Source organism: Cololabis saira, chromosome 8 (assembly GCF_033807715.1).
Source record: "Cololabis saira isolate AMF1-May2022 chromosome 8, fColSai1.1, whole genome shotgun sequence".
Lineage (NCBI taxonomy): Eukaryota > Metazoa > Chordata > Actinopteri > Beloniformes > Belonidae > Cololabis > Cololabis saira.
The window spans coordinates 20,243,299-20,267,374 of NC_084594.1; the positions used below are offsets into that span (position 1 = coordinate 20,243,299).

At 41.2% G+C, this 24,076-nt stretch overlaps 2 protein-coding genes across 2 annotated transcripts in view; one reads left to right on the top strand and one right to left on the bottom strand.

Moving 5' to 3' along the window:
- LOC133448499 (tripartite motif-containing protein 16-like) lies at positions 1-9,417 on the top strand. The gene is made up of 6 exons (XM_061727083.1): positions 1-462; positions 1,460-1,555; positions 1,629-1,862; positions 1,948-2,116; positions 4,349-4,420; positions 4,521-9,417. Exons 1-6 carry the CDS (start codon positions 1-3, stop codon positions 5,066-5,068), a joined length of 1,581 nt encoding a protein of 526 aa, XP_061583067.1. The 3' UTR covers positions 5,069-9,417.
- LOC133448498 (sodium-dependent neutral amino acid transporter SLC6A17-like) overlaps positions 8,446-24,076 on the bottom strand; it is a 20,899-nt gene continuing 5,268 nt past the window's right edge. Inside the window, exons 3-12 of the mRNA XM_061727082.1 lie at positions 21,766-21,923; positions 20,181-20,307; positions 18,641-18,822; positions 18,440-18,550; positions 18,099-18,340; positions 17,802-17,994; positions 17,530-17,722; positions 17,082-17,241; positions 16,820-16,982; positions 8,446-10,865 (exon numbers count right to left, since the gene is read on the bottom strand). Coding sequence (XP_061583066.1) covers positions 10,458-10,865; positions 16,820-16,982; positions 17,082-17,241; positions 17,530-17,722; positions 17,802-17,994; positions 18,099-18,340; positions 18,440-18,550; positions 18,641-18,822; positions 20,181-20,307; positions 21,766-21,923 — 1,937 coding nt within the window. The 3' untranslated portion in view covers positions 8,446-10,457. The remainder of the gene's footprint in view (positions 10,866-16,819; positions 16,983-17,081; positions 17,242-17,529; positions 17,723-17,801; positions 17,995-18,098; positions 18,341-18,439; positions 18,551-18,640; positions 18,823-20,180; positions 20,308-21,765; positions 21,924-24,076) is intronic.

Consider the following 24,076-nt stretch of genomic DNA (forward strand, 5'->3'; position numbering starts at 1 on the left):
ATGGCAGAAGCTCGTATCCCTGTGAGCATTAACCACCTCTCCTGTCAGATCTGCAGCAAGCTTCTCCGGGATCCTGTCACTATTCCCTGTGGGCACAACTTCTGCCGGCACTGCATCAGTGATTGCTGGGATCGGGGTGAGAGGAAATGCATCTGTCCCCAATGCAGGAGGGAGTTTACACCGAGACCTCATTTGATCATGAACTCAACTCTTGCTCAAATGGTGAGAGACACCGGGAGGAGTGAGAAAAGGAAGGAGAAGTCTTCAGCAGGGTCCCCGGAGGCATCAAAGAAACCCCGGAGCTGCACAGAAACATCTGGGAGCAATTGGTGCACGCGTCACCAGAGACCACTGAATGGGTACTGCTGCACGGACCACCGGGTCATATGTTCCCTGTGTGCTTCAGCTGAACATGGAGGACACACAATTGCACGGCTGGAGGAAGCAAGGAGGAAAAAGCAGGCATGTAAAACGCATAAAGAAATGCTTGTATTATAATAAGAAGCCCAGGAGAAGGGTTGTACTGCTTAGTTGAACAAAAAAATTTGTCTTTAAGGGTTTTCCAACAAAAGAATGTCCTCACGAGTGACTTTTATATTTGATTTGTCACCTTTCTCACATCAGCTCAGGAAGTTGATGCCCAGATGTTCTTTAATGTGTCTGACTTCATAGTATGAAATATACACCCAACAGGCTTGTTTTACAATAATTTTTGCTGTTTACACAAGATTTATTTTCTTAATGTCAGATTAAGCAAAATACAAGATTTGTCACAACATTAATATCAAATACATAAAAACTGTGAGTAAAAATTTTTAGTTTGGGTATAAGGATGAGACTAGTATGTCACTGATTATGGAGGATTTTTTGTGCCAAAATTAAATAAATAAATACATCATTAATTCATTAAAATGGGAATGAAATATATAATTAATTAATTAAATGTGTCATTAATTAATTAAATGCTGAAATAATAAATATATTTTTTTACTTAAAATGAATTGTATTTCAATTAATGACATTAAATTCTAATTTTAATTAATTAATGACACATTTAATTAATTAATGATATATCTCATTCCCATTTAAATTAATTAATTATGTATTTATTTATTTAATTTTGGCACAAAAAATCCTCCATAACTGAGTAGATGAATATGTTGTTTTTTTTTCAATTTAACAATGATTTTGTAAATACATGGTTCATCAGATGATCAGAGATAAATTGTATTAATACAGTAGATGTGTAACTTGTAAGTTCTTAATGTTAGTGTTCTTTCCTGGTTTAAAGCTTTAGTGAACAAACAAAGCAAAACGCAGCTCTTCCCATCAGACAAACGTACAGTAATTCATTAACTACAAGCAAACAGAGACTGTGATTAAAGCTGCTTCTACTACGGTGAAAGGCGTAAAAGCAGCTTCACGGATCTAACATTTGTCCTTTCAACACATACCAAAGGGGGATCTGAGGACCACTCAGAAACAACTCCAGCAGATTCTGCAGGAGCAAGAGGAGAAATGGGAGAACCTGGGGAAGATGGCTGAGCAGGTTCAGGTGAGAGCCTTGTCTTTGTTGTATGTTATTGCATTCAGGAGATGCACTGATCCCACTCATCTGCATGAAACAGGAGGAGGCCCGACAGGCGGAGGACTACTGTGAAAGCGCCATAGTCAGGGTCATCGACTGCCTCCAGAAACATTACCTGTCGGTGAGGGAGTTGATCAGAGCTCAAGAGGAGGCAGCAGCAGCTCAGGTTCACATCTCGCTGCAGAACCTTGAGATGAAGATGGAAGAGATTAAGAAGACCGATGCTGAGCTGGATTCTTTGGCACAGACTGAAAGCAGTGTGCATTTCCTGGAGGTGACGCATTTATTTCAATGGAAACTAAGGTTGTCTGTGAGTGACGGGTCATCTCTCCATGACTAAATCTCACCTTTTCTTAAAGGACTGGCCACATGTGCGACGTCAGTGTGAAAAACATCATCTCCAGCCTTCCCATGAGCTCTCAGAAGATCAAATTCGCCCGTTTGAGGCAACAAAGACTATTGTTGAACAGCTTGGGAAGCAACTGGAGGAATTCTGCGACAAAGAATTGGCCTCAATCTCTCACACAGGTCCGTACAAGTCTAGTCTCACAAGTCCTCAACTCCTCTCCTCACACCTTGGGTGGGTTATTACACCATATATATAGTATGAGTCGGCCAGGATAGACATGAGTCGAGAGAAAGTGATTTTCTTGCCTTTTTTTCCTCTTGCTGTAGGATTATTAATTACTAGTACCGTATAAGTAATCAATACTAATAGTATTAGTATTATTGATACTGACCTCTTCTTGTACTTGTTTTAACTCGTTTTAATCTTGTAAGCACTCTGAGATTCCCTGAATGAAGAGTGCGCTATAAATAAAATCTATTATTATTATTATTATTATTAGGATGCTTTTCCGCTACATACAATTGTGTTTTATTACATTTATCAGGGAAACATTAAAAATGTTTGCTAGAACTTGTATGTTGAGTAAACTCATGGCTCTGCAGGACATCATACATGCCAGAAAGACTTCTTCAAAGGATACAACAGTGCACCCTTGCTTATAGCTCCTCCAGCAAGTCTCCTCCCTCTCTCCTTGAATTGTTTTTAGGAATTTGGACTTCTTTCAAAATGTTTTTCTGAGATCATTTTCAGGGTCGCTGAGGAGAGATGAGACCAAGAGGTTCAAAACAGGACCGACTTCTTGTCACAAGATTATCTGTGCTTTTATTTCACAAAGCTGGTTGTTAGGATGATGATAAATAAGCAGGAAAATCAGATGATGCAGGGCGGCAAAAACGTGAGGCGTGAACGTCTCACAGCATCCTTGTTTGTACCTGGAATTTTTTTCAATTTCCCGTGTTTTTGTAAAGTTATTTTACTAAAAGTTACATACAGTAAGATAATTCTGCCTTCCTGCCTTTCTCTCAGAAAGTTAGATGACAGTGAATAAAAAGTCAGAAAATGAGGTTGGAAGTATTCAAGAGATCCTGAAATTGAATCCAGGATATTGTGTATTGAGGCATGTAGAAAAACCAAAGGTTTGTGTCTTTTAGCCCTCACTTTTTGTCATTTTATTTTACTTAACTGGTCTTTTCCTAAAACTGACCGAGTAATTTTATTAGCAACACAAAATACTCTATTTTAATTTTGAGTTTGAAGCAGTATTAGATTACTTTTAGGATCCACTGAGCGGTATGGATGACCAGGAGCGTCATGCAAATGGTAATAAGGAATTTTCATTATCTGTTATAAATTGGGGAATGAAAATATATATGCGTAAACTGGATCACAAATTAGGTATTAAATACATAAATAAAGTATTTTCTTTTTGAATATTTTATTGACTTTTTTCTTTAAAGAGATTATGTAAAGAGAAAAATAGATAACCTAATTTGAAAATTAATTAAGGACTACATTTTCAATCAGGGGATTTAAAAAGGTCATTCTGTTTTCCTTTTCTGTTTTCTTTTTTTCCTGCTGCATTTTCAAATCCTTTTAAGAAATAGCATTTCCTAATTCCATTACCTTTTCTTTTTCCCTTTTCTCTGGCAAATGCAATGCTATTCAGCTCGCTGAGCAGAGAGATGATTTGCATTCAAGGACCTTATTTGCATAGTTTAACATGCTCAAAAAGAACAAGAATATTGTCAGTCTTACAAGTGACGTGTCGTCCACATCTGTAGGGAAAGCCTGCCAGCTAAAATCTTTTTTTTTTTTTAAAAAAAACAACAACGAACAAATAAAGATAACACTCTTTGCCTGATGACAAGCTCTTGTGACCCTGAAGAGGATGAAACAGATATGTAAAATGGATTGATGGATGGATGAATGAAAGTTAAGCAATAGAGGTTTAAAAGATTTTCTTTTTGTTTCAAAAATGCCTCAAAAACTAGTATCATTGGTACAGATTGCGAATTTAATACAGTCTAACACACTTTTCCAGTATTTTTCTCAAACTTGCTGGCAGAATGATTACAACTTCACCTCATAGCAGGCATGTTTATCGTTGCATTAAGATTAACGTTTCATAAACACAATTTCCCTCGTATTTTCATAGAAGCTAATACTGTACATGAGAATAATCCCCCGGTTACTGATAACTGTATTAACATCAAGGGGATATAATTTCCCCACATTAACATTACCGGTACATTAGACTGGTTCATTTTTACAATAACATTCAAGTTCAACACATATATGGCAGAATCTTTTGCTCATCCTGAGTTTCAGAGGTTACCAGGACCCCCACTGAGACACTGAAGTTCAAGCTGCACGTGGGTTTCTATTAACAAGGTTCTGGTGTCATTTCATAGGTCTCTCTGGAGCTCACAGGATTCTGAACGAAAAGGAAGTGGAGCCTAAAATCAGAGAAGACTTTCTCCGATGTGAGTTTACCTTCAAATGTATCACACTCCATGGATTCACCTCACGTACTACTCACACAATAATGCTAATTTAACTTTGTACCCTTCTGTGTTGTCTCAGATGCATGTGAGCTTTCTCTGGACCCGACAACAGCTCATAAGGACCTAACTATATCTGAAGGAGACAAAAAGGTTATGTTTAGCCCACATACAAATAAAACTCCAGCCTTTCGTCACCCAGAGAGCTTCACCACCCGGCTGCAGGTGCTCTGCAGGGAGGGCCTGCAAGCCGAGCGGTGCTACTATGAAGTAGAAATACAAGGAGAGAAGGTGGAAATTGCCCTCGCCTATAAAGGCCTAAACAGGAAATCCCGCACCCAACTGTCAGCATTTGGGGGCAATGCAAACTCTTGGAGTCTGGATCGCTCTAAAACGTATTCTGTGAGCCACCGGGGTGACAGTGTCCAGCTCACGACTCCTCCTTCTCAAAGCAGGGTTGGAGTTTATCTTAAGTTCAAAGAGGGGACCCTGTCTTACTATGAAGTGACGGACAGTATGAAATTTCTCTACAAGGTGGAAGCGACATTCACAGAGCCGCTGCATCCAGGCTTCTGGCTTGGAGAAAATAGTTGCATCAGGATCTGTGATCTGAGACAAGACGCACTGTGAACAACAGAGGACTGGAAACAGCTTCTCTGTTCTGAGAGATTCATGCATTATGCAGAGCAGCAGCTTATCTATTCTATTTTTATACAAAAGAAAATTACATAATAACGCCATAATAACTAGGTCTATGTTCTATAGAGGATATATTTTAACCCTCTTACAACTGTTTTCCCAGGGCATCCAGAGCCCATGTGGCTACCGGTATGTTGTTCACGGTTTTCTGAGGAACTTCAAAGGTCACACACATTAACCAGCTGTTTCCAGCCTTTTCTTTAATTTAAAGATTTCCTCCCTGCAACTATTCACAATATTATCGTATAAGCTGGTGGTGCTATTTTTTGTAATTTGGCATTAAGAAATGATTATTGTTATTAGCAGTAGTAGTTATTTTGAACCCACTGACGAGTCTCTGAAGGTAGTGACCCACGAACCAGCATTGAACACTTTTATTTGTTTATTTAGTAAGCATTTTCATAGCATAAAATTGTAAATTTGTTTTTATTTATTGCAATGACATGTAGTAGCAAAGGGCAAGATTTTTGGTTCTTGTTTCCATGTAAACAAGGAGCATAAATACCTTATTATTTTAGCAGGTTATCTAGGTATAAGCACCATATCTAAATGTGATATACACTGGCCAAAATAAGTTCTCAAAGGCATTGGCAATCATTCAAACTGTTGGGGAGTTGTATGTGCATGACCTAAATGCAAACTTGGAGGCAGGAGTAAACAAAAAAAACCTATATACAAAATGCACTGCCATGGCAGGATATACTGAAGAATTAAAAATGCGCACAGAGAGGAGTATGACGAGGAGCATGGCAAACAAAATGACAAATGAGAATATATTTTCTTTATATACTCACAAATCTTTAAATGACAATCAGTGAAGACAACAGGGAGAAGAAATGGCAGAGAGGAGACTGATTAAACACAGGACAGGCCTGACAAAGAACAAAAAGAAAATATATTTGCAAAAATCATTGCAAAAGCCAGACAGAGCCCTGAACCCCACAACCCCTGAAAACCCAACAGTGAAACAAAACACAGAACAGAGTTCACAAAGAAAATGTCCACAGGGAAATAAAACCTCAGATCAGACACAAATAAGATGATTAGGAGGATGGATATGATGAGTGTGATTGTTAATCCATATAAAATTAATCTCCTCTTAAAATAAAAAGGCCCACTGAATAGAAAGTCTGGGCTCAAATATTTTTATTCAGATTTCAACTGGTGACTCACTAAGACCAAAAAAGTGGACCACGTCAGTCCAGCTCAGGTCTTTACACTGGCTGTTTGTCCATCAGAGGATAGACTTTAAAGTTCTGATGTTGGTCTAATACACCGGTAACCACCTGACCCAGTATGAACCTTCCAGACCCCTCAGGTCTTCTGGATCCGGTTTTTTATCAGTTCCTAGAGTCGGAACCGACATGGAGAAGCTGCATTCAGCTTCTGTGCTCCACACGTCGGGAACAAACTCCCAGAAAGCCTCAGATCAGCTGAATCACTCAGTATATTTACGTCCAGGTGGAAAACACCTGTTTTCAGCTGAATTTGAATAAAGCGCTTACACACTTAACCTACACTGGTACTTTTAAGCTTGAGTTTCAAAAGTTGATCATTGTTTAGCCACTGATTTTATCTGATTGTATCTATTTTCCTTATTTCTTTTTTGTTTAAATTTTAAATCATGCTTTTTATTTCTACTATGTGATGTTAAAATGTCCTCTGTAAAGCACTTTGCACCTTGTTGATTTGTGCTATACATACAGTCATAAACCACCAACGGCTCCCCGGTGTTGAACCAGAAAGGTCTAGAAGTAATACAACTGCTTGTTCAATCTTTATTTTTAGTATTTCATGTTATTATAATTTTTGTGAGTTTATGATTTTTACAATAACTGCCAGCATCATACAATCATACCACTGAGGAGAGGGGAAAAGAGAAAGTAAAAGGACATTTCTAAACGTGTCTTTTGTACATACAGTGATTGCAATGTGTGCTAAGTAAGGCCTTGCACACACCCATATGACTCTATACACACAGCACTCCAAAAAGTCACAATACTGTACATCCCTTAAGATATAAAGAGTGGTTCCCAATGATTACCTAGGAAGGGACAGTCAAGTGTGAAGATTTGGGTCCAGCCACAGTTCTTCTTATGCAGTATTAAATACCACAATATTGCTTTTACACATAACTTAATATTTTTTGCTATTATTGAGACAACAAAACAAAAGCTAACTTTCCTGCAGTCTTGTGAAAAAAGTGCATGAATCACATTCATTTTCAGTTTTTTTTCTTGTTACATTTACTGCTAAAACTGTTACTTATTAAGACATTGATATACTTCACATTGAATAAAACGTATCTTCAAAATTGTTTGGTTACATGAGATTATTTACAGACATGAACAAAACAGATATCTCTAAAGACAGACTCAGCAGCAAGTACAAAGAAAACAACACAAGAAAAAAATACTTAAAGTTTACTGCCACACGCTTTGAGACATTTAAACCTGAAAACATTTTAAAATGGATAAATTATACAGACAATGTGCTACTCTGAGATATACCACTAAGATACCAAAAATATAAAGTTTGACCTGAAGAGTGGCCATCTGACAGTGTCCATACAGTATACAGTAAATAAAAACCCTACACAAAGATTTTCTGAGGTTAACGAGAGTTCATTAATGTACATGTGTGCAGCATCTTTCTGATAAAGTTGTGCAGTTCAGGGAAACTTGGCATCGTAGAATCAGACCAATCAGGCAGACTTCTTTGTAAAAAGCGACCAGTTAGCAGTATTTCATCACCTTTGTAGGAGTATTAAAGGTATGGTAAGGGATCTCTGAATGACTTGACACCTGAACCATCCACCTCCCGTCTAGTTGAAAATCTTCACTCTTCAAAGATTTTGCAGCTCTTCATCGAAAGTAGCTTGTCTCACTGTTATGGTGCACTTCAGTAAAATTTCTATCTGTCTCTGATTTATGTTCCTGGAAACTAGTTGTTCAGTAATGGATATATTGCTTATTATCTCAGTGTATCTCAGTCAAAAGATCCCAGATGCCACTGACATTAACTCTACCATCCAGCAAAAGCTTCAAATCTCACAACAAGAACAAGCTAGACAAACAGCAGAGCAGGTCTTAAAATACTATTTCAGTTAGCGACACACAAGTATTGATAACTTGTAAAACATAAAACTTTGTTACTCATTACATCTACAATACTGCAAATATACAGAAATAAAAATATAGTCAGTTGACACCTTATAACAATTGCTTTAAATACAGTGATAAAAAAATAAATTAATAAATGTATTGATATCCGTGTAACAGTAATTAAATATGCTCTTTTTTTTAACCTGCAACTCTTCACTGTCACTGTGTAGAAAATGTTAGCGCCAAGACATCCTTCTCACCTGTACCCCACAACACTTCACGATGTTTGGTATTCTGCAGATATACAGAGAGCGGCATGTTTGTGAACATGCATGTTTCAGTCAGTGCACGTGAGGAGTCTAAGGCTTTCAGGAGTGCAAACTTTCAAGTCAGCTGACGAGTTGACATAATTTGGATTCCTTCTCTGAAGGTTTGAAAATCTTTTGGTCCATCAAAGTTCATGCTGTTTTGGTCATAGTGAACATAGTTTGTGCATTTTCTTTGTTTTGTGCTCTAATAAAGATATTTGATTAAGGATATATTTTACTGTACAGGACAGATTTGACGAGTGTCGCTAATCTCACCTTCCTGTGTGTCTCGTTTTAAATAATACAACAATCAAGGTCCACAATCATCTCTTTTGTGCTTTTGTAGCATTGAATAAGAAAACTGGATGTTTGCTTCAAATCCTTGTGAATAAACTGTGCTTCCTGTTACTAAAACATATGACCACATGTGACTCCTTCTGTTAAGTTTCAAACAGGCTCCTTGCCGCTGCTCATCCAGAGCTCACCCACCCCACCCATGGACTGTTCTCTCTGTTGTCCCGTAGCATCCGCTCCACAACAACCAGATTCACTAAGTTACTGCCCCCTAACCATCAACCTGCTAAATGCCAAATAACCCCAACCTGCTGCCACTTTGTTTCTGCTCATTCTGTTTATTCTGTACATAAGATACATTTAAGTGCAATATTTTTCTGACCCCTGTAAATAAGACTATATTAATTCTACCACCGCTCTACCACCAGATAATTGCAATAATCCACACAGCCACTGCTACTACGATATCTCTGCTTTATACTGTGTATCCTTTTAGTTGTAGTTTTACTGTTGATGTATATGGAAGCTGAGCAACAACATTTGGTTGCATAAGAAATAGCTGATGTTTTTAGTTTTTTTTGTATCTGATGACAAATTAAGTCTAAGTTCACTTTCAGTGTGATTTTGCACGAGTCTAATTTCCTGTGCTAGAATTCAAGTGTTTTGTTATTTATTTTTGTACTCGGTGGAGAAACTGAAATAAGTGATTTTCTACATAATATATCTGTGTCTTTGTTCTCTAGTTAACAAACACTGTATATTCTTAGATTACATTACCATACCTGACATTACTGTACAATAAAAACAATAGTGGCTACACATAAACTACATGGGGTCGGCTTTGGGTTTCTCTTTAAAGCAGCCTTCAGTGTTTCACAATACAGAGAATCCTGCATAGACAAATTCACACAACCTTTTTTCTAAGATCAGACGATCAAAGATCCAGATGTGTATGTCTACGCTCAAGTCAGACGAACTGCATCATTTCTAAAAGATAATAACTTGGTCAGTGTAATGCTGCTTATGGCTTTGAAACTTAGTATTGCTGAAGAGGGAGACCAATGCAAACACTGAGAGGTTTTTACAACTTGAAAATAATCATATTCACACGTATCTCAGTTCTCTCGTACCATCATGCTAAACAAAAGCCCGTCATGGCTCCAGCCACAGCATACACTACATTCATGCTTTCAGATCCCTGCACCTCTGCAGAAAGGGGCATTGCGTCTGCTGAGGTTCTTTAGACTAAGGCAAAGAAGAACAGATCACAGATTTTCCTCATATTGACATAAGCATGTTTTAAAAATATAAAGATGAGTTTATCAAGCATAACAAGCAACCTTTGTGTTAATTCTCTTGCTTCTCAGCACGTATCTCTGAATGGGCCACTGGTCCAGTCGCAGGACAACATAGACAGACCCTGGACATCTTTTCCAGTTGTTGAGGCTTGTGCTCACAGTTGAACTGAGTTGTTTTACTCTGCTTGTGGCATTAGTGGGGCAGTGACGGGAGTCCTCGGTGTTGCAGTGACCCCTTGTGGGGACTTTATGGCTGAAAAGTAAAGTGTGCTAAAGGGCTGGGTGTCAGAGGGGTGTTTGTCGGGGCTGGAAACAGTCAAGAGTCTGACTCTGGAGTGACAGGCGTAGTTGGAGTCGTTGGTGTGGTGGGGCTTATGGCGGCGTTTTGGTAGCTTGTGCCATAGCAGATGTTTGGGGACAAAGAGTTGGGGTCGAGGGTTTTGTTCCCCCCTGGAGTCAGGAAGGGTTTGCGTGTCTGAACTGAAGACGGTGCCTCGCCGGGCTTGGCACCGAGAATAAATCTGCCCTCTTCTTGCTCTTCAAGGATAGACATGTCTTTCATCATGGTTTTACGGTAGGACACAGACAGTTTATTGGAGCCATCTGACATCAAGTTGAAGCGCCGGGCGATGTAGACGATGGGCAGAGGAAGCATGGCAACTACGATCAGAGAAAAGCACATGGCCAGAGCCCAGGGAGGGTAGCTCTGGAAACGCTCCTGAGCCTAAAACAACGAAGAAAGTTCAAATGATGATGCATTACTTTAAAAAGATGACTTAAACCTTTGTAGCGAGACGATATCCATTCAAGGGTAATGAACATTACATTGTTCATAATTCCTCATTACATCATCATCTTACTCTGAGCAGCCGTAACATTAAGACCACCCTGCCTAACATCTCAGACCCTTTGGGTATGGAGGGCTAATAAATGTTGAAAAAAAAACCTTTAATGAAATTACCACATAAAAGAGGGAAAATGTTGGAGATGATTCATTAAATCCTAAAGGTTCCCGTAGGATGTCTACCTCCATCTGCGCCAGCTGCGACTCTGCAGATGGGGATGTGGGTCTGCATACTGCACACTATACATACCGACTATAAATGCAAATGTTTTGTCAGTTTGCTGGTATTAAGCACTCAGGTATGGGTCCACATAATGCCAAGGAGGAAAAATATCAAGAAAATACAAGAACCACAGTTCATGCCCGCCTCTTACTGGACTCACTTACAGTCCAACTAGACAAAGGGTTGTGAAAGGGTTCAAAGATGAATTTCTTTCTTAACCCTATAATGCTGGATGTATCATATTTGATACATGAAATTTTGAGACCTCTGAACCACCCGCATAATTAGGAAAGAAAAAGAAACATTATAAAAAAATACAAACAACTAAACAGAAAATACATAGACTTATCTAATGTAGTCATAATGACAGGGAAAAAGATGATTTAGAAATTGTTAAAAACAAAATTGGAAGTGTTTTTCATTTTAATATACGATTAACTTGATAATATAACTTTTTTGGGGGGGGTTATTTCATATGTCAGGCATTAAAGGGTTAACATTTTTTATTAAACAGAAAATAAAATTCCCTCCTTGAACTGCCACCTTACTGTGGTGGAGGGGTTTGTGTGCCCGAGTGATCCTAGGAGCTATGTTGTCGGGGGCATTACGCCCCTGGTAGGGTCTCCCATGGCAAACAGGTCCTAGGTGACGGGCCAGACTAAGGGCCTGATTTACTAAAGGTTTGCGTGTGTAAAAACGTGTGCAAACTTGACAGCACCCGCAAACCAAAGTGCAAGCTGATCTACTAACAGCGTGCAAAGAGGACTGCGCCTCTCAAATGCGCAAAATAGCACACGCTATTCATTTAGTACTTTTGCCCTGATGAATAATCAATATGGGGCGTACCCGCCAGAAATCGCTAAATACTGGGAGGGGAAAATGCAAATTTAAAGTCAAAGTCTTTGCGGGGATTGTGATTGCGTCTGTATTTAATACGTTCGAAAGGAAGGTGCTAATCTCCACATGCAAAAGGAGAAATATTTTATTTGAATGTTAAATCGAGTATTATTCAGCAAAAGGTTGCCACAGGAGGCACATTCATTTTTTTATTTGTGATAATAAATAAATCACGTGTTTTCATGGAGAAAAAAGTGTTTCTCATTGTGCGCCTATACTTTCTGTTCTGCAGTCTTCATACCCCGGTGTTGTGCCGTATTCAGCACCCCTGCCGTGAAAAGCACCCCCTCGTCTGACAAAAATGATATTCTCATTCCGTGTCATGTTCTGTTTAGCGTCCAGTTTTGTGTTAAAGGGATTGTGACATGAAAAACAAATCTTTCTTGATTTTTTGTGTTTTGTTGGGTGTCTTGACATCAATTACACCCAAAAAACCACAAACTTTTAACATTCAGTGTATTGTGTGCTTTCTGGGATTTTCCGCATAACTATGCAAAAACGGCGCATGTGGTTTGGTGGCGGATCGTTACGTAACGATCCGCTAAATCACCGCCCCCTCCACCCAGCTCCCTGTCTCCTCTCCTCTCCAGTGCACCATAAAGGCTGATTTATGGTTCCGCGTTACACCGACGCAGAGCCTACGGCGTAAGGTTACGCGGCGACGCGCACCATACGCTGACCCTACGGCGTAGGGCTCTGCGTCGATTTAACGCGGAACCATAAATGAGGCTTAACAAGGAGCTGTTTAGAGCCTCTTTTGTTCTAATCACCGGAGGAAAACTGCTAAGAAGACCCGCGGCCACTGACTGGACTTAAGATAAGGGGACAGTGCTGCTTGCATGCCTTTATTTTTATGATTGTTTGCTGTGGTTCGCCCTCCTGCTTTTCCGTGCTTCGCCTGTCGCTCCCGGCTCTCTCCGACGCCGCTGTGAGCGTATGGCTGGAGGAGGAGGAGGTTTGGAGGAGGAGCGGAGCAATGATTGACAGGAAAGGGGAGAAAGGAAGCATTTTTCACGGCGCAAAAAAACACTGTAATAAAAAGCCAGGAAAAGAGTACTAGAGTGAAATTTTTCTTGTTACACTCTTTTAGACACATTTGAGGGATGTTGGCCAAGACTTTTAATAGTGTTAAAAGCATGTTAAAAATGATGTCACAATACCTTTAATGATTCATGTTTAAATGCGCTCATGGATTCCACAATAGTCATACTTTCCCACAATCACAGTCACAGATAACAAAAATCGGGTAAATGGTTATTGATGTCATTAATTAATAGCCTGCTTACTGTGTTGTCTTCCATAATATTTGTTACTCCTAAGTATGTGTTTGTGTGAGTGTGTATATATAAATATATTGAAGTGTCAGTGTGTTGTTTTTTTTCTTGGTCTACTTATCATTGAATATACGAGGGGGTGCTTTTCACAGCAGGGGTGCTGAATACGGCACAACAATTTGCCTCTTCCACTAATATCTCTAACTCCAACTCGTCAAATTTCATTTTGCGCTTGCGACTATATCCTGCTTTCCATCCAGACTCTCCATGGTGCAAAGTTTGCGCTGCAAACCATAAGACGCGCAACACCTCATTTAAATACTGCAGTTTGCACTGTTATCAATTGCGCACGCAATCTTAGTTGATCACCCGCAAAACACACAACAACAGCACGTGCAAACTTTTTCAGTGCACACGCAATTTAGTACCTTTTATTTAGGATCTTAGTAAATCGGGCCCTAAGAGCGGTTCACAAGCCAATCATGAAAAGAAGACAGCGACGCCCGGTTTGGCGTCACCGGGGCCCCTCCCTGGAGCCAGGCCTGGGGTTGGGGCTTGAAGGCGAGCGCCTGGTGGCCGGGTCTTTGCCCGTGGGACCTGGCCGGGCTCAGCCCGAAATGGTGACGTGGGCCCGCCTTCCCGTAGGCCCACCACCCGCAGGAAGGTCCATGATAGGCTGTTGCCATGTGGACTGGGTAGCAGTCGTGGCGGGGTGCCTCGACGACCCAATCCCTGGACCAAAATCCTCGCAGTGGGGACATTGAATGTCACCTCGTTGGGGGGGAAGGAGCCGGAGCCTGTGCGTGAGGTTGAGAGGTACGGACTAGAGATAGTCGGGCTCACCTCCACACATAGCTTGGGCTCTGGAACCCAGCTCCTTGAAAGGGGCTGGACCCTCCACTACTCTGGAGTTGCCCAGGGTGAGAGGCGGCGGACTGGTCTGGGCTTGTTTATAGCTCCTCAGCTCAGTCGCCATGTGTTGGAGTTCACCCCGGTGAACGAGAGGGTCGCTTCCCTGCGCCTTCGGGTCGGGAAAAGGTCTCTCACTGTTGTTTGTGCCTACGGGCCGAACAGCAGTGGAGTACCCGGCCTTCTTGGAGTCCCTGGGAGGAGTACTTGATAGTGCTCCAACTGGGGACTCCATTGTTCTACTGGGGGACTTCAACGCTCACGTGGGTAATGACAGTGATACCTGGAGAGGCGTGATTGGGAGGAACGGCCTCCCCGATCTGAACTCGAGCGGTGTTTTGTTGTTGGACTTCTGTGCTAGTCACAGTTTGTCCATAACGAACACCATGTTCAAGCATAAGGGTGTCCATCAGTGCACGTGGCACCAGGACACCCTAGGCCGGAGGTCAATGATCGACTTTGTTGTCGTTTCATCTGACCTTCGGCCGCATGTCTTGGACACTCGGGTGAAGAGAGGGGCTGAGCTGTCAACTGATCACCACCTGGTGGTGAGTTGGATGCACTGGCGGAGGAGAAGGTTGGACAGACCGGGCACACCCAAACGGATTGTGAGGGTCTGTTGGGAACGTCTGGCTGAGCCCTCTGTTAGGGACATCTTCAACTCTCACCTCCGAGAGAACTTCTCTCAGATCCCGGGGGAGATGTGGGGACATCGAGTCCGAGAGGGCCATGTTCTCTGCCTCCATTGTCAACGTGGTGGCTCGAAGTTGTGGACGCAAGGTCTCCGGTGCCTGTCGTGGCGGCAATCCTAGAACCCGGTGGTGGACACCGGAAGTACAGGATGCCGTCAGACTGAAGGAGTCCTCCCGGGCTATGTTGGGCGGTGGGACTCCTGACGCAGTAGATAGGTACCGGCAGGCCAAGCGAGCCGCGGCTCGGGCAGTCCTGGAGGCAAAAACCCGGGTCTGGGAGGAGTTCGGGGAGGCCATGGAGGAAGACTTTCGGTCGGCCTCGAGGAAATTCTGACGGACTGTTCGGCGCCTCAGAAGGGGGAAGCAGTACTCTGCCGGCACCGTTTATGGTGTGGGTGGGGAGCTGTTGACCTCGACTGGGGACATGAAGAGGGAGCTAGTCGAAAGGCGAGGCTCTCGATTTACCGGTCAATCTACGCCCCTACCCTCACCTATGGTCATGAACTTTGGGTAGTGACCGAAAGGACGAGATCACGGATACAAGCGGCCCAGATGAGTTTCCTCCGCAGGGTGGCTGGACGCTCCCTTAGAGATAGGGTGAGGAGTTCGGTCACCCGGGAGGAGCTCGGAGTCGAGCCGCTGCTCCTTCACATTGAGAGGAGCCAGCTGAGGTGGCTTGGGCATCTGAACCGGATGCCTCCTGGACGCCTCCCTAGGGAGGTGTTCCAGGCATGTCCCTCCTCCCTAGGGAGGTGTTCCAGGCATGTCCCCTCCGGGAGACCCCGGAGAAGACCCAGGACATACTGAAGAGACTATGTCTCTCTGCTGGCCTGGGAACGCCTCGGACTCCCCTGGGAAGAGCTGGAGGAAGTGAAGTGCTGAGGCTGCTGCCCCCGCGACCCGGGAACGGATAAGTGGCGGACGATGGATGGATGGATGGATGGATGGATGGATGGATGGATGGATGGATGGATGGATGGATGGATGGATGGATGGAGAAAATAAAATTGCATCCGTACAAACCAGAAGACTTCTGAGACAAAAACCCTTGTACAGACAAAACCAAAGATGTTTAACTATAATGAGCAGTCGCATGTTGCCACATCATATAAACATATACTTATCCCAATTGTCAAGCAAGGTGGTGGAGGGATGATGATCTGGGCTTGTTTAGCAGCCACAGGACCTGAGTTGAGCATGAATTTCTTACTATAATAAAATACACTTTGACCAAATGTGAGTCCATCTGTTTGGAGATCTAAAGCTTGGCTGAAATTAGGTTTGGCAGCATAATCGATCAATCCAAGAACCCCAGCGAGTCTACAACAGGACTCCCAACAGAATCAACGGCCCGGTCCAAATCCAGACATAAATCTGTATGAAATGCAACGTTGGGGCCTTATGAGAGCTGTGTTTAAACAAATACCTGTAAACTTTAATGGGCTTAAACACAGTTTTGACGAGCTGTGGGTCACAACAAAGTGAGATTGAAAAAACTATAATTTACTGAATAACACACTGAATCATAGTCTGCACACTTCTGCATTTCCATTCAGTCTTTGTTAAATAAATGACTAGGTAATATGTCATGTGTTGTTGTTTTTCTGAGGTCATATTCAGTTAATTTTAAGACCTGGTTAGAGCCCGAATTGAACAAGGGTGTACGGTACTTTCTTTCTCACATGACAGTGTGTGACCTACTGCCCTAAAACAGCAGCTGTGATCGGTCCAAACTGTCTGCTTTGATCAATAAGGTTGAGTAATGTCAAAGCTATTCTAACACTGTGCTATTATGAGACGAGCACACACATTCATGTACGTATACACACATGGACTGACCAGATCTTGAACCCAAGCGTTATATCCTGGAGGGCTGATAGCCATCTCTACGACCGTGGCTGAGATGAGAACGAGGAGACAGAGAGGGGAGACATACTTCCACAGGTAGAAATAGATGATACATGGTCGGAAACCAAGCATGTCCTCCAGGTCCTGCATGAATCTGACAAGGAGATAACAAAAAAAGCTAAGGATGTCTTCTTCTGATGCAGAGTTACTGCAGTAATCACAGACACACATAATAGCTAAGAGTTTGTCTTACCTTTTAGTGCCGTATATCCAAGCAACGGACACATTTTCCAGGATGACCACGACAGTGAGAGGCAGACCAGCAGAGTAATCATCGAACATGGTGACAAAGTAATTTCCTGAACGCTGAACAAACAACAGGCCACAAAAGAAAGCCACAATGCAGCAACACACTAAAAGAAAAACCCACAAGAGGAAAGATTAGAACAGCATTCACAGAAATTATTAAAAAAAAGTTATTGTTTTTTTAATCTAACAGCCAGTGAGTGTTTTTTTTCCTGCTCCTGTTTTGCATTCAGTACACTCAGATCAATGATGGAAAAGCCTAATGCTTCCGAATCCCAGATGCACTTTAAATCTTGCTAAGTGCTGAGTAAAGTGTTTCAGCAACTCAGTTGAAGAAACCTGGCGCTGGTGTGGGTGGGGGCGTCATGCAGTGAGAGTGGATGGGGGGGGGTTACCTGTGAAAAGCTCTTTCTGTACTTTGTAGGCATCCAGAACAGGTGTGGTGATGCCGGTCATTGTGCCTATCATGCTGCCCAGACCGAGGTTGATAAGCATGAAGAAGAACATGACTGACCAGAACGGGGATGCTGGGAAATGGGTCATGGCCTCCGTAAAGGCGATGAAGGCCAGCCCAGTGCCCTGAACGGACTGCGGAGAGACGTCCAGTGGTGTGAGAGACAGTAGATGCTGGAGTTTCAGACGTCATAACGTCTCATATCAGACTCACCTTGTTGAGCTCGTCCTCCAGGACACAAGGCTCCAGACCCAGCTGGGCAAAGCTGTCCTCCTTCACCGTCTTGATAACCCCGTATATCTCTGCGTAGTCTAATGTGGTTAGGTGGGAAAAGTTCACATGTGGAGGAATGAGGTCATGACTCAGGACATTAGAGTTGAGGTATCCCAGGATCTTTTCACCATTCCTACAGAAACAAAAGAACAGCATTTGTTTACATGCGTTCGCAATATGGTGGCCCATCTTTATGCATTTGTCTCCACAAAAGTTGGTTTAAGGTGTCTGACTTACTCTGTGACACACTTTTCGTTCATGATGTTAGCCTTGAATCCCAGCACGGCGAACACGACCAGCGTGGCCAGAATGGACGTTAGGAAGTTGATGACCGAGACGAGCACTGCATCAAAGTGACAGTTGTTGTCAATTTTGTTGTAACTGGAGAAGGCTATGACTCCTCCAAATCCCAGACCCAGGGCAAAGAAGACTTGGGTGGCGGCTTCCCTCCACACTTTCGGCTCCAACATTTTCTCTAACTGAGACATGAGGAGATGCGCTTGATTATTAGGTGTTGAATGTTGAAATATTTTGGTGGGAGAAGTTGTGAAAAGACACAGGTGCTGTATCCGTCTCACCTTGGGGGTGAACATGTGAGCGATCCCGTCTATTGATCCTTTCAGCATTAAACCCCTGATCAGGAAACAGAACAGCACCAGGTAGGGGAACAGAGAGCTGAAGTACATTACCTGTGGATGTCAGTCAAAGAAAACCCACACTCAGCACAGGGAGACGGTGATACTTTTATTATTTAATTTTGATTCTTTCCACTACAATACCTTCCCAGAGGAGGCGATTCCTTTAATGACGGCTAGGCAGACGATGATCCAGGCCACAAGCAGAGACAGCGTCATCTTGACGTTGAGGCCGCCACTCTCTGCGATAGTGCTGGTTGTGTTCAGAGTCTGCCGGTACCAGAAATACGTCGTGGCGGAGCTTTTTTCGCACTCTGGCTCCACAACTCCACACCAGAGGGAGAGAAAAGTTTACTGTGACTGATAAAAAACATGCAGGAAACACAAGAGAGGAGCTGAGGAGGGCAGACACGGGGATCTTCTGATAGAGAGCTGTTTTTTCATGGTCTCTATCTCAGCTCTCAGCTGGTTTGCACCTCTCAGATGCTGCACAAGGTCAGTGTACTTAGTATGCAAAACACAAACGCCCAATTCACACAAGTACCGTAGACTTATTATTTTTTCTGAGCACAGAAAACCTTGTAGAAATGATACATGCTGTGTGTGGCTTAGGTTATAGTTTTCAGAATTAAGATTAGTTTAAAATTGCAGGGATGGTGTAAATGTATCGACGTTGCCCCTAAAATCTGGTGACTTTGGTGTTAGATAGATAGATAAATAAGACTTTATTGATCCCACAAGGGGCAATTTGTTAGAATGACAAAGAAACACATAAAGATACATGAATGAAATATTTATATACAAATCTATATGTGCAAATAACTGATTCATTGCCATGATGCTTCTCCATCACAGTGTGTGCAGCTGTGTACCAGGCAGTCAAAGTGAAGTATTTGACAGTCAGAGCGGCTGGATTGCTCCTCACGTCCTTCTGCCAGCTGCCCGAGCCCGACTGAGTCACACAGGCTGAGTGATTCTCGCCTGCATCAGGGGTTATGTTATTATCGGCACTAACTGAGTAAACTCCGGAGGATTTCAGTCTGGATTATGTCAGAGAAGTGGTAGGAAGTGAAAACCGTTTGCCAACTCAGGCCGCAGGGTTTGATACATGATCATTATTAATGATTTGCAGTGATCATTGAGAAGTGGCTCCAATTATGACACTGAATCCTTTTTTTTTTTTAATTTTAAGTCTTATTTGGCGTAAACTAAAACATCTCTACTAAAGTCTTACATTTGGGATGATACGAACGAGCATAAAAAAGGTTATATTAAAATCTGCTTGTATTTCTTAAAAGAATTATGACAGTTGATGTTTCTTTTTTCAATACCTTCTGTACATTTGTGTTTCTGTTACGTTTTAAATGATCTTCTGGAGCTTTAAACTAATTTATTTTCATTTCTGATATAACATACAGAAAATTGTATGTTTTTTATTTAAAGTGTTTTTTTTATGCATTGAAACAACCTAAATTTTGTCTTTTTAACAGTTTTCTCATTCATATTTTTGCACCTCTATGAATACATTGGCTCATTTTGTTTATTTCTCTGTTTAGTCTATTTAAAATCATATTTTTAAATTATTGTTTTGATTACAGGGGATGGTGCAGAGGTCCCAGAAATGCATGTATCAAATATAATGCATCAGACATTAAGAGGTTAAAACAAAATTGACGTCACTCACTGGCAAGTGTCCCATTCCTTCTGATGGGACAGTCGCTCCACGGCAGCGGGTACTGGAAGGACTGGAAAAAGTAGAAGATGCTCCATCCAATGATGACATTATAGTAGAGGCCTACAAATCCACACACCTGGATAGATATGTAGAAATAAAATGTGTTACATGTTTGATGACATCCACAGTAGTCTCTGTGCTAAGTGATCTGAACAGATCACAAATATATAATGCTTATTGCTGAAAACTGTTTCCCGAGTGAGAAAAGCCTGCAGACGAGGCAACGTGCCTGTCCCGCTCTGCTGCTAGTCTTCTAAGGGCCTGGCCAGCGAGGACATTGAGATGCTAAATACGGCTGAGGAAAGTATGAATAATTAAAGTGCTCTATTTCTGCAGCGATCTTCCATGTGTTATTTATAGCTATTTCTTCAGCAGTTCTGAACCTCTGGAAATAAAATGTTACCTTTCCTTCTCAACACATCAATGACAACCAGGAATCCAAGACAGACGTGTGATTTTGCACAAATGGCCACATGCACAAACAGTATCTATCTACAAATCTGCAGGAGTACTCCAAATTTTTTACATTTTTATTTATATATATATATAAATAAATACAAATGTAAAAAAAAAAATATATATATATATATAATATATAAAAAAAATATAAAAAAAAAAATATATATATACATATATATATATATATATATATATATATATATATATATATATATATATATATATATATATATATATATATACATACATACCAGTCATACTTTAGGTATTTGGCATTGTCTCAACAAGCTTCATGAGGTAGTCAGTTGATATGATTCTCAATTAACAGGTACAGTAAATGTTAATTACTTAAATTGCTCTCCTCTTTGACATGTTTAAAGCTGCCACTTGTGTTGTTTCAGTGTAGTGTTGGTTTACACTAAATACCCATATTCAGCAACAAAAACTCAGTAAAGTAAAGAGAGATAAATGACCCTCATTATACAAGTCACAAAGGTTGGCTGGTTTGAAAACTAGCAAGACTTCTGATTATGTTTTCAGATGCAGTGGAAAAAATCCTGAAACTGGCTCTTGTCTGGATCAAACCAGGACAGGAAGACAGAGACTAATCTTTACTACACTTACAAGCCTCAGAAATCATCACTTACCTGCACCTCAGATCAGACTCATAGGTTTAGATGTAGACATCTCAATATCAAGTCGTTCAAGGCGATTTGGGACCTAATTTACCTAAGTGAGAGAATGTCACCTTTTTCTTTTCTTTTGAATTTAATTGTATAGAAGACATATTCTTTGTATTAAGTATTAAGTGACTGCTCATATAGAGCAGAGGACACCCTCATAAATCACACAGATGAAGCCTGGGCTTGTTGTTTCATCCAAAACCTGGTGCACATTCAGACATTACATTTCTGTTTAACTACAGGCTTCTATGGAGGACCAAAACTGACATCATTAAAATGAATAGCAGAAATATATATTTTTTCTTTTTCCTTATACGTGCGTTTTCATAAAAAAAAAATGCATTTGATTACCTTGACTGATGCTTGTTAAATGATTCAAAAAATGTCCTCACCATGAGACTTGACATCCCTATCCCACCCAGACGAGGACAGACGTAGTTCCACACGCCAATGCTCCCACGTCGGATCTTCTGACCCACCGCCAACTCCAGGAAGAAGAGTGGGATGCCGATGATGAGGAGGAGGATGAAGTAAGGAACCAAATAGGCCCCTGAAAAACAGATTAGTATTTTTGACTGTCTAAAAGTGGCTACGTCATGCCATGCCATGTCTTCTTATGAACGTTATGCAATTTCAAAAGTTTGGGATATTTTGATTTCTTACATAGTTATCTTCATGTATTTAGTTTATGTGTTCCATTTTTGTGTTCAATAGAAATTAAAAGAGCAAAAGAAAAAAAAAACAGGAACATCTAAGCCATGGTAGGAAATACAGTATAGATCACAATAAATTAATAAATAAAGTGGTCTCTTTGAGTGGTTTGAAGAGTATAAAACATTATGGGATGTTCATCCTTCAGCCTTCACAGGCACCAGATCTCAACGCAAATGAACACCTGGGAACAGTGGCGGCTGGTGATAAAAAATTTTGGGGGGGGCGCACTGGCGAGTGGGGATTAGGGTTAGGATCAGTGTTGTGCTAGTTACTGAAAAATAGTAATTAGTTACCATTATTAGTTACTTCATTACAAAGTAACTCAGTTAGTAACTCAGTTACTTGGACCAAAAAGTAATGCGTTACTATGAAAAGTAACTTTTTAGTTACGTTAAAGCAGCACTATGTAACTTTTCCACCTTAATATCATATTTCCAGAGTCATTTTGATGGTACATCAATTTACAACAGGTTTAATGACACCTCTGTCATGGTCTGAGGGGTCTGTATCGCCTTCACTGGCACTATGTAACTTTGAGGAGCATGGTAGGAACCCTGCCACACTAAAAAACTACAAATTTTTACGGCTTTGACTGCTTTACGGCATACGTCACTTCCCCCTCCTTCCCGATTCGTAGTCGAGACGAAAATGGGCGGGGCGTGGAGCGCAGCTCCGCAGAAGCTGTTGTTGAGCTAAACACGGAGCTGCTATCATGGGTGAAGCAGCGAAACTTTCACTGTCAGTGCGAAGGCCCTATTGCAGGGGTATTCAACTAGATTCGGCCGGGGGCCACATCTGCAAAAGGACTGTATGGAGAGGGCCGCACAATTTGGAAATGTGGGGGTTTTCAAAATGGATTTTGCATTCAAAGACGAAGACTTATGTAAATATAATACATTTGTATTATACATTTGAATATATCTAGTTTACATATGAATTATGTATTAATTGTCTCCAGATTTAGTAATTGTGAATGTTAAATATAATATTCAGATAAAGAAATATTATTTTGAATGCAAGTTCATTTTGAAACCATGCATTGTGCAAACTTAATGAAATTGATATTGACCTACTTTTAATAAAACATGCCATAATGACAAAGCACCACTTTCCACCAAGATTTCCTTATTTGAATATTATATTAAGCATTGAGCACAACCATTTTAGTCCATAGTAGCCAGTTATAAAAATATTATTTAAAAAAAAAAAAAAAATTCAAGAAACACCCCCTTTTTTGAAATATGACCGGGGGCCACATAAAAGCTCCTGCCGGGCCGCATGTGGCCCGCGGGCCGCCAATTGAATAGCCCTGCCCTATTGTATCTGTAGGAATGTTGTTTTTTTTTTCCCTTCTTCCGACGAAATTAGGGCCTTTTTGCACCCCTAAACGTGTCCCAAAAGTTCCCAAATTTTGCACGCAAGCCAGGCCTGGTGAGATGATAGAAAAACGAAATTCGCTACACATGTACAACATGTCAAGACGCACCAAAAAGTCTCCTGGACCAATACCCTAACACTTACAGGAAGTCGGCCATCTTGAATCAAATGACCGTTTGGTGGTGTCATCGGACTCGGTTTTGAGTCCTTGACCATAATTGGTGCAAATTAGCCCCGCCCCTTCTTCTGATTGGTTGATATTTGATAGATCCTATTTTCTGCCATAACTTTTTAATGGTTTGACATAAAGAGTCATGGGTGGTGTCATCGGACTTAGTTTTGAGTCCTTGACCTTTATTGGTGAAAATTGCACACGCGAGAGCTCGTTCATCGCTGCTTGCAGCTTTAATTTTACTTGCAATTGTATTTTCATTTCAGTTAATTTTGCATTGTTAATTTTAGTTTTGACTTACTTTTAGTTTCTTAAAAACTAAAACTGTTATTTCTGTTAACAGGATTATTTTTTCCCTGTTAGTTTCAGTTTTAGTCAACTATAATACATTTTGCTAGATGCTCCATCACCAAATGAAGGAGCATCTTCTGGAGGTTTGT

Coding starts and splice junctions, on each gene's coding strand:
- LOC133448499 (XM_061727083.1), top strand. CDS start 1: ATGGCAGAAGCTCGTATCCCTGTGAGCATTAACCACCTCTCCTGTCAG. Junction 1,863..1,947: donor GCAGTGTGCATTTCCTGGAG/GTGACGCATTTA, acceptor CTTTTCTTAAAG/GACTGGCCACATGTGCGACG. Junction 4,421..4,520: donor CAGAGAAGACTTTCTCCGAT/GTGAGTTTACCT, acceptor GTGTTGTCTCAG/ATGCATGTGAGCTTTCTCTG.